This window comes from Plodia interpunctella, chromosome 3 (genome assembly GCF_027563975.2).
Source record: "Plodia interpunctella isolate USDA-ARS_2022_Savannah chromosome 3, ilPloInte3.2, whole genome shotgun sequence".
NCBI lineage: Eukaryota > Metazoa > Arthropoda > Insecta > Lepidoptera > Pyralidae > Plodia > Plodia interpunctella.
The window spans coordinates 7,693,467-7,707,917 of NC_071296.1; the positions used below are offsets into that span (position 1 = coordinate 7,693,467).

Sequence of the window (14,451 nt, forward strand, 5' to 3'; positions counted from 1 at the left end):
CGGCCAGTCACATTTGCAAATCGCTTGCGCAGATCTTTAAATAGTGAACATACATTTTTGATGTCGCTTGAATGCCATGCCTCGGTACAATTGTGGCAACAATTAACGTTATAACGAGTTCATTAATGATGTACGGACCTCGGGACCAGCTTTTATCGGGAGATAAAAAAATATCGGGCTTAAAAATGCCCTGGTTCCTGCGTCGTTAAATTTTCACGTTCTTGTATTATTTCTGATGTGATGTTTGGATTTTTGTTAATCTGGACTATGTTTTTGCTATGGAGTAGGAGGAGTTGTTATAGTCCCATTATATATTACGATTTTAATTTTCATATTATTACAATAATAACATTAATCTAATGAATTTTATATACGCTATGTGAAAATATCTAAAACACAATGCAACGTAGGGTATTCGATCAAAAAAATAAAAATTATATATAAAATGTATAACTATATACTCCACGTAGCGCTACTACGGTGCTTGTCGCTTCGAGTCGTAGCTAACACATCGTAGACTGTAGCATCTACAACAACATCGTCGATTAAGAGAGTCATCAATCTGGATTTGTAACCAATTTTTAATATAGCATAAATTTAGACTAAAACTCATAACTATTTCCTCCTCCTCATAATCTTGTATTCCTCGTAGCTGAGGTCATTACCTGGAATGAAACACTATTTCTTGGCACTATTAATGTAGTGGTTTGCCGTTGTATTCTCCAATTCATACACGAGTTGATAATGCAGGTTTCCTCACGATGATTTCCTTCACCGGAAAGATTAAATTTCAAATTGCCTATATTATGCAGAAGCATTTAGAATTTAATAAACTAAACCGCTATTACATATGAATAAGAAAGGTGAGGCAGACAAACAAGGCGGGTAGAATAATAACCTGAAACCCCTTCCACCTGTGGTCTGGAGACATTGGGCACAAGAATGCTTAATATAGTTTCCTGCACTCCGGTATAACATTGCGTGGGGGATATGTGACCAATTTTATTGATATGTTTATTTATTTTAGGTAAATACCGCTATAATAAATTTATTTAATATTAAAAATAAATAATAGCATGCCTCGTCAGAAAGTATACAGTTTAACTTGAACTGTAATATAATGGGTGAAATGTTTCTATTATGGGAGGACTGACGAACCGTATCAAAAAATTAAATTTATTTAATAAATTTAGGATGATAAACGTCACTGATATACTCTGGTGCTCACACATGCGTCCCCAAAAATGTAATAAATAAATATAATATCTGTAATATAAACTAATGTAGCTCCAGAAAAAAGTAACTGAGTAATAAATTTGAAATAAGTTAAATAAATTATTTATATAACCGATATTAAATGATAGAGTTTACTGTTTGTTTATACGTGATATTTGGGAAATTTTAGTTACTCTTAAAAGATAAATTAAATTTTGATATATAGATGGAAAATGATCTTTTTTGATTGGCCCGGGTCTTGGATATTTATGTATATATGTATTTGTTATAAAATATAGTATCGTTGAGTTAGTATCCCAAAACACAAGTCTCGAACTTACTTTGGGGCTAGATCAATCTGTGTAATTTGTCCTAATAAATTTATTTGTTTATTTTTATTTATTTGAACATCTTTTTATTGTTGGTAACTAAGTAGGATGGTTTATTTACAAAGTATATTACATAACTAACTAAAAAATAATATATATTTAAATAAGAGACTGTAAAAGACCTGAGCGTTGCGATAAAAATTTCGCTCAGAGAATCAGCATTGTCATACAATGTGGTACAGTAGCCAGCCATCTGGGCACTTTATCTTGAGACTGAATTACCGGGACTTTTTGTAAATATTTATAAATGCTTTTAGTTTAAATTTACTCTCAAAACAAACGTGCTCTATAAGATAATCAATTTAAAAACCTCAATTCCTAAAACACCGTCCGATAGAGCGCTTAGGAACCTTTCGACCCGTTAACAATTGACAGGAAAGATTAGGCGAGGTGCAAAGTTTAAGCTTATCTGGTGATTCAGGGCAGCACAAAAGCTGCCGACGGCATTAGGACAATGTGGCCGACATCCCTGGGGCTTGAGATTACGCACTCGTCTGTTTCGCTTGGACTATGTCTAGATGCGACTTTGTGTTCGAAATTAGAATATGAAAAAGTAAAAAAAAATGTCATCCACCTGATCTTGAGAAGAAGTTCTTAAATTATGATAATGGTGGAAGATGTGGACAGCGCATGAACTGACGGCGGTATAGGGACAGTGTCACTAGCACTTTCAGATTCTCTCTCTCTTATTTTTGCGTGTGCCCGGTTGCATTTACGACTGTGGTGTCCGTGTAAAAAATTAAGTGACTTATAATATGAAGATTTAATTCTGATTTATGACCGATGCCTTTTTGGAAATGTGGTTGTTACCTATCAGCTATCAAGTGTCCCTTAATCGCCTCGTTCGACGTCAACGGAAGGTTATGTAGTAGTCCTATTCTGGGTCCGGAATCACATGACTAAAAAATATATATGGATATAATCTCAAGCATTTGAACCATATTCATGTGTGAAGTCGTGTGACTTCAATTTGGAAGTTGAATTAAGTAGTACAAAATTAGTAGTTTTACTTCAACTATCGTGCATATAACTTTTTAATGACCCATTGTTTTTATTTGTTGGGTCCAAAAGTAAACTACAAGAAATATATAAACAAAATCGAGCAATATTTGTAATAAAATTTAGTGAAGTCAAAAAAACGTTCTAAGTACCAGTAATCCTACATTCAAAACTCTAGTAGCAAAATAAGAGTTTCCTTGGTTAAAAGCAAAGTAGGAGTTATTATAATACAAACAAAGAAATTGTTTTTTGCGATTTACAAAAAATCTATTAACTATGCTAGAATCTTTATTTTTTAAAGTGCTTAGATACTAAAAATATTTTGATTAATCATACACATATGCATTATCAGAAATTATCAGAATTGGCAGGTAAGTAGTGGATGGTATGAAATATCACTTATATGGTATGAAATAACTCCTATCAGTAACAATGTGGAGTTATATTGCCAGCTCCGAAACCTCTGTGAATTGATATCTTCAATCAAGAAACTGAGACGACACAAATACTAGAAACTCTAAGCTATAAGATGATCTCTATTCGAGATGGACATTCTAACGATATTCAAGTATCGATTTACGTTGATTACTCAAAGGCACTTCCAGCCAACATCATCCTTGACCAGTTCACAAAACAATAAGAACACAGAAACTTCAGCACTGCAATACAAAAAATATGTTGAAGCATAAATTTGACGATCTGGTACTATCATATCATATCTATTTTACCAAAATGACTTACCTCAAATGTCTACTTTCCCATAACGACCATTCTATACATAATATCTACTTTAATAAAATGATTCCTGCCTGCTTTACGTCTAATAATTTAAAGTGGAAATAATGACATTATTACGCATGAAAAAATAAAAATATTTTAATTCTAACAACATATTTATTTTTATATCAATATGTCTAAGGAACAAGGCACGTCACATTAGAAGAAAGTTCACCTGTAGATATAAGTAGATAAAAATATTTTTTTGCATATTGACTGAACAGTTTTATATGGTGAGATAAGTGTTACGTGTAGATTTGACAAATGACAGCGACTAAAAAAATTTCCCAGATGCAAAACTATTAGTTTTATCAGGATTTGGTTTTCAATACCATTATATCACATTTTCTACACACTCTATATTTTAATGACAGACATCCGACGCAGATATTTGCAGTCAAAACAGACTTAGGGCGTTCTGAGCAGCGCACCCTGCGCATGTCATTCTGTATTATTTATTAACTCCAACAAGCTTCCGATGTTATATTGTGCAACTATCGCCGACTCCTCGTGTCCAGAACTTTCTGACTGTAACTTTTCGTGCATAATTGAGTACGTCAGATGAGCAGTAATATGATAAATATAGGTTTTATATATAATGCGGATTGCAAGACCGCAGGTCGTTAGTCAAAATTTTTGGATTTTTGGTAATTTATTTTCATATCATTGTTTTTGTTATCCCCGTATAGGTATTTTATTTCGTATTTTATTTTATGTAGCAATGGCTGCAATAAAATTGGTAGTTCAAATTGAGTTACTTTGTTTACATCCGACATTCTCGTGTGCGACACACACATGATACAAACAAAGTATTTTATTGGCCATATTCGTCACAACATCGGACAGCCAAATTCACAGCTACGTGTTAAATAAATAGTTAGCACGATATAATATCAGAACATCAACATAATTAAGGGAAGTGTTTAAGAAAATGGAACTACTTACATGTGTCCTTAACTCTGTGTTAGTGTTCCTGGAAATTGTAGCGGACGTGTAGGAAAAAGGCGATGAATAAAACAGACGCTAATAGGCGCTCTTCTCACTACACAAAGCACCCACATTAGTGCCTAACGAATGAGGTACCCCTGATGGATAAGATTGTGTGTCTTCTCTTCCAACATTTACTTGGTATTTAAGAGAAAGGAATATCTTACAGGATGGATAAAATATATTTCGGCTGCACTTAGGTGCGGAGTTCGGATAGGCTCCGGGGCAGCGTGTCGGTTCCCACGCCGCTCCCTATCTCATGTTACACAGAAAAGAATCCCATTTTTTCTCACAGAATTAAACGAGCGATAAAATTCTTGCGACGTAGCATGAAAATGTGCGTTACCTGCCTTGCATATTTATGCGTGCCCCAGTAATGACGTTTGTCGAGCCTCCCCGGCGAGGTTTCATTACTGTCTCGCCTTTAAAGCAAACCCCTACTTTATAAACAATCTGTGTCAAGTGTTTTCCGATCGTATCAATTAAAAAAACATCGTAACAATGTCATCGCGTTATTATTTTGTCTACGTTAACCGGCTCGTTAGTCTGGTGGCGTGTGACATCTCTTTCTGTTCAATAAGGATTGTCTACAGCTGTCGTCTTCTGGCTTATGTGGAGAATGTGGGCGCATAAGTCGTCTCCTAACATTAAGTGTAGCGTAAGTGTGCAATATCATTTATCCCGGTGTGGGGGTAAATATTGTTCTTAATTTAATTCAAGTCGGTTGAGCGCACGTGGTTGACGACGCGAGCGAGCGGTCGGCGCCGCTTGCACACGAATATTTCAAGGGGAACGACGGGGAATATGCTCGCAATAGCTCGCTCCTAATCTTGAGCCAAGTCGAGTATTGCACCTGCAGCCAAATTCGTTCCAATTAGGAGGAGTTAGAGTGCGCGATGCCGACTGAACAGCAAATGATGCGGTCCCACTTAACGCCGGTCGACACTTATGTGTCGTCTGCAGCTAAATAAATTCAGTTACCGCTTGCACTGAGTGCCCGTCATTAAACTTTCTTGTGCTCGCCCGACACTGGCGCGTGACGTTTGTTAGTTATTGGGATTTAATATCACTCTGCTCTAGACATCGCATGTTTCTCAGTTTTATTTTTCAAGGCAAATACTCGAGTTTTATAATACAGTTAAAAATGACATTGAGGTTAAGTTTATATAAATACAACAATGTTTTTATGCAAACATTTTAATACTTCATCAAATAAAAATTCGTCTTCGGAATCATATCAAAATTTACATGGTGACATGAACGGATTAAATCGACCTATAGCATTTTAACTATAAAGGGCATTAGTTAAGAAAACAAACCACAGCGCATGGTAGTTCCGACACATCATATCTACTGTAACCCGGTGCCCTAGATGACCGACTGAACGCAGCATAACGCGATGTAGAGTTATATGTGTATGAATGTAAATCGCGAAGACGGCATACTCGATAAATAAAGTTTGGTTTCGAATCGCTACCTTGTCGCATTTGTTGTTCACCTAGGACGTGGCGCCGGTTTAAAGACAAAGATATCGACTGTTAGCTTAATACAAAATTTAACGTGCAATCAACTTTAGGTCGCTACAGTATATAAAACCACATGCTTTTTCCAACAGCAGTGATATCCCACTAATGTGCTTTCGCCTACAATCTTTTCTTGCGATGACATGCTAAATTTCAGACCCAATCAAGTAACTTTCTTTCTTATCACTATTATATTCGGTGCATTTTAGCTTGCGTTGTGGATGTTGACTTAGGATAATTTGAAATTTAAAAGCTGCGATGTCAATCTTTATCGTAAGGGAAGTTGTAGGAAGGGGAGTTCAAGGAGGGTGCGGCACTGCGTCGATTGTAATCACGCAAATGGCTCCATATCAAAATGTCACATTCCTATCGATATTTCGCTGTCATTTTTGCGCAGGAGTTAATACTTTTAAGAGCTATATTGTCTAGATGACAAAGGATTTTAATCATAGATTGTTAACCGAATGGTTATAATGTATACACAAATTAATTATACATTATTTCGTAATCTTTATGCCATCAAATATGAAAATCTATGAAATATTATGACATAATTTGCAAATATTTTGGGTAGTAGTAGGCATAAGTATAATAAGGTAACTAAGTACGATATTCACTAGCAAGAACAATCCTGAACAGTCAATTAAAAATGTAGGTGTAAACATAAATTTCAACAATATATCGTGATTGTACCGATTCATGGCGAAATCTGCAAAAATAACAATTTAAATAAATTACAGGTTGGAGTTTAAAAAGACTGTTTACAAAAGTCGTTATCATTAAAACTCCACGAAACATTTTACAATAAAAAAGAAGGGAGAAAAAAAAATCACCAGCCACGAATTTAAACAGGGTTTTTGAGAGTTTCGTTTTATTTTTCTATCGACGCAGGCTGCCGGCTAGCCACTGACTGCGATCACTTCCATTAAAATAACTCGTTAAAATTTATCATCGGCCCGCTTAATCGCTTTAGCGCCACCATCTGGGGTTTTATGATTTTTCTGCTACCCTGTACACTTCCCTGGTCATTTAACAACGTTCACAAAATTGTTTACGTGAACTATTGCTAACCTTCTAATGGGCACTTTTAAAACATAAACGTTAATTATCAAAGCGTCTAATTATAATGTCATTACTGCGACGTAAAAATGAATTCTCCCGTCGAGCAAAATCCAATTTAATCAAATTATACAGGATTTTCTGCAGCCGCTATATTCCGTGGCGCACTCAGAAGATAATTAAATAATTAAGAATGTATGAATGACGCTGTAAAGCCGTTTTCCTGATATTGTAATAATGCAGTCCTCTTGGGCAAAATCTTTTAAATTATTCTCTCACGCTTTGGCTTCGTAATTACGTGGTGGATGCCAGCGCCATCTATTGTGCTCCGCGTACAATTTTGAAGAACTGTCGTGTCGCTGAAAACGTCACGCCACGAAGTGGCTACTTAGGTATTTCAACCGTCACGTAATTAGATACTTCTTATTTGCTGAACTACTTCACTTCTAAGCAGATTGTAACATTAATGCACATTTTTATTTTGTCAATCTAAAAACTCGAAATGACAGCTAAGCAGCCAGGCGACTGTATCATGTCTGCAATCACAAACTACACACTACTGGATTTGTGGTCTTATGCAAACTCGCGATGTGCGGACATAACGAACTCATGACTTTTACATGCGTTCGTAAATAAAACTGTGACTTTACAAATGTTGGTGCATTTTTGAATGCTCGCGGAACGTGATTTGCATGATTTTAGAGTAGTTTTTCAAAGGCCCTGCGTCGTACATACTCGGTTGTTTCTACTTTATTTTGTGTTTACAAACTACTATTCCGTGGTAAAAGAATAACGAAAAACTTTAAGTGATTATTTCAAACAACAAAACTAAAACAATTTTAATTAACAGAAATAAAAAGTGAGTAGAAACAACTTGGCTAGTTAATTTTAAAACTTTAAATTTTTCATTACAACGGCATGCGCGACTAAACTCTCGCTTAAATCGACAAAAAATAAAACAAAAGAGCGTTTCGACTAGGTACCTAGCAACGACTTGACGTAACCGCAATGAAGTTAAACTTTGCACGAAACACAGCGCCACCCCAAATGCTTCCAAAATACACAAAAAAAAACCCTGAGCTCTTCTGCTAAATGTAGAAATCGTTCAACAAAACGGTCAGCGCGAGTGGAAATGAACGTTTTACCTCTAAAAATGTCAAAGGTAGCTTCTTTGGGTTTATATTTTGCGTTTATAGCGGTCAGCGCGTCGAGATACGAACAAAAAGAGTAGCAGCGCGCTCTGCCGGGAGAAAATCTGAGGGCTTATACAGTGCCACGTATGAAATAGTGGAGCTCGGTTACATGAAAAAGACGAGAGGCGAAATCGAGTGACAGGACCACGGCGCAGGATTTTCAGTCCGATGGTTTTTTGCTGCCGGGGATTTTAGACTGGACATTGCAGCCGCAGAAGCGATGCGAATTTATCGTGGCCGGTGGTGTAGCGGACGCCGCGTGATTAGTAGGGCTGGCGACGGAACGCTTTTTCCTCTGTTTAGCGGGTCAACCCGTTCGTCTATGACACTCTAATATCGCTGTTTGAAATTTAAATTAGGAACGAGGTTTTGTCTTTGCCTTAAAACATCACCACGCAAACTTCATTTTGTTATTTAGGGTGGGATTGCGTTAGTCAATTTTGACGTTAACTTTAAAATGCGCATCGCTATCATTTACATAAAAATGCGTTTTACTGTGCAGGTTAAAGTTAACGTCTTGACTGGTGCAACGCTCCCAGAGAAAGATAAAATAAAACCTATTACGGAAAACATACTGCGTATTCAAATGTGATTATACATTGAGATATTAATTGAAAAATCCTTTTTTTTTTCAGATTGACCCCAAAGTGGCCTTTCCCAGAAGAGCACATCCAAAGGTAAGTAATACAAATGATGCGACTAACGGTGCTTTGGTACCATAATCTATTTGTGAGGTTGTTTATTTTACAATGTTTATACTCAATATTATTTTAGGTGGGACATTGCTTCGATGCCATTAAGATGTTGGCTCCCTATGCATAAATAACTTAAGGCTAATATAATTTAGTATGCGGCCCGGCCTTCCCTATCTCTTATAGTTTGATTAAATTGCATAATAATTTACTTTATCACTAGTTTTTGTATGATCCTAAAGATAAGTTTCAAGAAATGTAGTGTTGTTTCAAAAAATGAAATACAATTTTTCACCTATAGAACTGAAAATAAATTAATTTAAACCAAAATAAATGATTGCTAATAAAAATCGTCTTCCATATATATCATAACAATTTGAAGTAGCTTTCTTCCAGCCTTGTTTGCAATTTATAAAACAATGACTTTTTCAAGAGTATCTTAGCATAGAGTTGAAGTTGAGCAGTTAGTACCGTCCGTAATTTCACTATATGTGAGTTATCACAGTAGGAGCCCCGCATTTAATGTAAATTCTGCCTGAAGATTCGCCGCCTCCACCGCATCGCACTGTTTTTACATTCAAGTACTGGTGCTTGAGGTTTTATTTAACCTGCCTCGGCTAGTTTCAACCACTCGCTTTTGTATTTGGGCCGCTGAATACTAAAGTGCGGTCAATTCATCATTTCGGTACCTCAAGAGGAAATAATGCAAAGAATCACCCAGCGAATTTAATAAACAAATTGTAAACAAAAATATTAGCTAGGATAAAATCAAAATGTATTTCGGAATTAGACCATCAGAATCGCAAAAATTCCGCCGAAAGAGTCGAAACGCTAGCTCCTTCTTTTTATATGGACATTAAACGTGATGGATGGTTTTAAAACATCAGGTTATATTACTCTATCCGGGCAGCCAGTGCGGTGTTGCGTGGCCGGTCAAAGGGGATGCCGGCGATGCGAATTACATGAATACATTAAGGGAGCACTGCCTCGTACATGTTACACTGTAATGCCCACGAATAAATTTAGATCATGTTCCTCCAACACAATCCTACGGAACAGAAACTATACATGCTAATATCCAAATGTGCAAATCAATAGTTGCAAAGCCGCCCTTAAACAAACAACACGAACAATTAAACGCCTTCTCGAACTTTCCACTAATAAAGAGCGGCATAAATTAATTACAAAAAAATTATAAAAGGCCCAAGTTTACATTAACTCGCGCGAACTGTTCACTGACATAAACAATTTCCTTAAGACGAAAGATAATAAGTTTTTTGTTCGCCTAATTAATTGCAATGATAAACGACGCACAAAATCGGATGATTTTGTCAGTACTTGCGGGGAGAAATTCAAATTTCTGATTATCGTTTGTTGCCGCTTCTGCTTTCCCTTCTTACGCAAACAATGGAAAAAAGGGGACACCGCTCTCCGGGCGCAAGCTAAGAACAAAACAAACGAATTTTTAATATCGTCTTTATCGATAATTGAGACTCTCGCAAAAACCTCTTATTTTGAAAACTTTTAGAGTCTGTGAAAGAGGAATCGTGAAAGAAAATGGAATTGGAAGAAAAAACTTTTTTCATCTTCTTTGTTTGACATTGACAGTCACTAAACTTTGTATTTTCAGTGGATCTATTTAATTTAGATTTCACCATTTAATTGTCTCGCACCCGCCAGATGTTCGGGTCACCAGTCACCTAATATTTTTTTAATAAAGAAGAACAAAAGAACTTTTCTTGTTATATGCAGATTTATTATATAACAAAATTTTTTTCAACAACTTTTATATAATGTCTGTCTTGCGTGTATAGAAATAAAAGCAATTGACAAGAAAACTTTTTGCTTGGTAATTTTTTCTTTAAATTATAACAGCAGTCAATAAATTTTCTTCAAATGTTATTATCATTTTATTTCATCGTATTACAAAAATGCAGATCAAAAATGACGACCGTATATCAATGCGATACAAACGGGTGCTTCATTAAAGTTGGTGTACACGCCACGCTCACCAGTACTATTTGCGACCACAATATTTAAACGTACATTTAAATAGCCCGAACATGCCTTCCAGGTTTGGCAAGCACTAACACACTGATTTATACGAGTAGCAATTAAATTTCGAACTGGTTGATGACGTTAGCTCGTCGTTTTCGTAATACTAAATACTACAACAATTTTCCGCATTATTGTCTCCCAACGTGCTAACTTCCTGCAACTCATCTGTGGTAATAATTTGTAACACATTATTTTCAGTGGTTAGTATAAAACCATATCGACGGATCAAATGTCAACAGCTGTTATACTAACTTGATCAACTATTCCATCAATTTTTTTGCCATCATCAATTGTCACAATCAGCTTTTAATTTGTTCAAATCAATTTAATAGAGCTTGTTGTTTTTTTATTCTTCAGCCGAAATGCTTCGAAAGCATAAGGGCGACTTTTTGTTAATAAAATAAAAATTGTGAGCATCATGATTATCGCTACAAGAATAAGATGGAAAATTTGTATTTTTCACATTGACAACTCTTCTTCTTTTCATGCACAAAATTCATAAAACAAGCAACCCTACAGATTCTACATTGCAGATTGCAGTCCATATAAATACGTGTAAGAGAAGGCCGAGATGTCTGCATGCGTACCCCCCCCCCCCCCCCCCCTGCGCGGAAACCACGTCAATTAACTCACTAGTATGACATATTAGCTTTTGTTCCTCTGTAGCTCAACCGACGTTCGCAAGAAATGCATGTGATGATTTTAGAAAAATCTGTATGCAGTTTAACGTATCTTAGTGCAAAATCACATTGGTATGGTTGCCGTCACGTCACATTATTACACTATGATTGGATAGTTCTCAATTCGAAAAGCCTTGATAGTGGAAAGTGAATTGAGCACGCGCATTAAAGCATTAGTCAGGTCACAGATTATACAATACTTCCAGTAAGTAGTCAGGTATAAATAAATATATTAGGACAAACTACACAGATTGAGCTAGCCCCAAGTAAGTTCTAGACTTGTGTTATGGGATACTAACTCAACGTATAGGTAACTCAGGTCGACATGTATGAGACATGTCATATACGTACTGTTAGCTGATAACTCTCTTAGACATGTGATCACGTAACCAGCTCATTTCTACAGCGAATTAAGAGTTTATTATAATTTTACATATAAATCCCAGAATATCTAATATTATTGTATTAGTCATTATAGCAATATTAAGCGGTGAAAATATATTTCCTATTGTCATCAATCAACTAATAAAAACGAAATTGAACTTTATTACACCAGTTCGCATAATGAAGGTAAGTTTGGGAATGATGGAACAGATGTACCAAGTGACTTATGGTCCGGGTCGAGCTCATAACTACAGTCCGGCAGCGCATAAGTTTCGCGACCACAACCTCGCTTTGCCGACACCGCTGATATCGTGTACATATTTCACCTCTATTTTCATTTAATCTTTTGATTTAATACTGTAGCACTTGTATTTTAAATATTAAATATGTTAAGATTGGTTGGATTCTCCACCGCATATAGATATACGGGTGTAAGAAGCTGTTTCGTAGAATTGTTAAAATTCATAATTTATATAAACGAGACAATGTACTTTGAGCATTCAGTAAGTGTTATCGACAAAAGAATGAATAAAAGTTATAATAAAATCTGACCAATCATTTACCTAGTTGTTATTTAAATGGATATATTACAAACATAAAATATTTGAAATATATATTAGAAACACTTTTATCATTAACTATAACATGTACAATAGGAGTAATTAGAAAACACAGAGAAAAACACATTGTCATAACAAAAAAGCATCATTAATATGAAAACTTTTGCCCTTTGAAACTATTCGTAAGATGTATGTTGTTGTTTTCTTACTTACATGCTTAAACGCATTGAATTACTACTTTACTATTATCATTCATTCAAAATATTGTAAATATAATTTCGTCATTACTTTTGATTATTATTTTTCTAGTGTAGTATACAGTCTATAAATTCTACTGCGAAACTATCATAGTATCAACGCTATGCAAAACTAGTGACAGTTTTCCGCGTTTAAAATCAAAGATTTCATAATATCCTCCCTAAATAGTTATAAGGAACTTTGTTATTCGCTGTCAGTCAGCTTTTAAAAGCCCGACAACAAAGTTAAAACGAAGTAATTAAAAAAGAAAACACAAAATACTTACAAAGTTGGAAGCTCGACTCTCTTCACTTAAATTACTTGCGATTACACCGACAAAACGTTTAATGAAACACGTTGGATCTAGCTGGGCCGCCAGCCCACGGCGCGGGGCCATGCCAGCCTACGTCTACTTTCGTCGGCTAACTTCGCCACTTAACCGATAGGTGGCGTAGTTTTTCCTCAAATATCTTAGCCTTAAGGAGACTTGGAACTACTTCTACAAAGTCCATTAAAGACTACAAACTCACGCTGGTGATTACAAATGCCGCCGATTTTGGCGACCGTTCTGAGGTCGATTAAGGCTTTTTAATTGAAATTACGACGGGTAAACTTTGAACAAACATTTCTGAATGAATGCTAAAACCTTTTGAAGTAGTAATGTAGCCAGGCAAAAGGGCGGGTAATCGGGAGTTTGAATTGTGTTTAATGAATTTGGGTACGAATTAGCTATGAGTACATACGTTAGACATGTTGTTAACATTAAAATAAGACAGTAGAAATAAAACTATCTAAAATACAATTTTTAGTTAATATTTCTTTTTTTAATACTTTTAATTAATGGTTATTATTTATTTACTAAAAATAGACAATATTTTAATTGATATTAAATATTCATGATAGTTTTCTTTGAAATTTCCTTAATTTTATTTTTGTCTGATTAGTATTTTAAAATTCCACTGCCCATATATTTTTCACTTAAAATCCTCACACGGAGACAACCAGGAACACGGTCCATTGAAAGCAAAAGTTCCACCTAGAACGGGGCATACTTTGTAAAGAAATTGCATTTAATCATGTTGAGACCTTCTCATAACTTGGCTGCCTCGTATATTTTATGAATTCCTAACATACTTCTTGTCAACAATTACTTTAATACCACCGTCGTATAAAGAGTCCTTTTATTACGTCTTTATAACAAATACTTTGATAAAATTACAACAAAGTATACAAAAGTTGAACCAGGACCACTCGACGCATGTTCACTTGAATTCCTGAGCATGTGGCTTGCAATAAATTACGTCGTAGTAGCTGCGATTTTCAGTGAAAATTGATCAAACGTGTTTTTACGAAGTTACTTCATAAAATTGTTTCTCGAGTTTTTCTGCCCGAAATAGAGACTCCAACTTTTTAATTTCGTTAAGAAATCGTAAATTAGCCTCTTTGTATGTGAATTTTTAGGAAAAATCTTATGTTAGATACGTTCGGACGGACCTACATATTATAAATTACAACTTTTTTCCTTTGGAGCACTTACACGCGAGATAGATATAATTTTGATAATAAAGACATATCTTATAGAATATATATTGTACGGATTTCAAAAACCCAACTTGTTTTTGCTTTTCAATATGTAAGTTTAATTGGGAAATTATAAAATCAAGGCAATTTGCTCAATATTCATAATCATGTCAGACA

General features: G+C 35.3%; 1 protein-coding gene across 5 annotated transcripts in view; it reads left to right on the plus strand.

The window, feature by feature from the left end:
* The window catches only part of Rbp6 (RNA-binding protein 6), a 473,180-nt gene that overhangs the window by 209,827 nt on the left and 248,902 nt on the right, over positions 1-14,451 (plus strand). For all 5 annotated transcript variants that reach the window (XM_053769559.2, XM_053769561.2, XM_053769560.2 and 2 more), the window contains exon 5: positions 8,778-8,819. In XM_053769559.2, the coding sequence (XP_053625534.1) occupies positions 8,778-8,819 (42 nt within the window). The remainder of the gene's footprint in view (positions 1-8,777; positions 8,820-14,451) is intronic.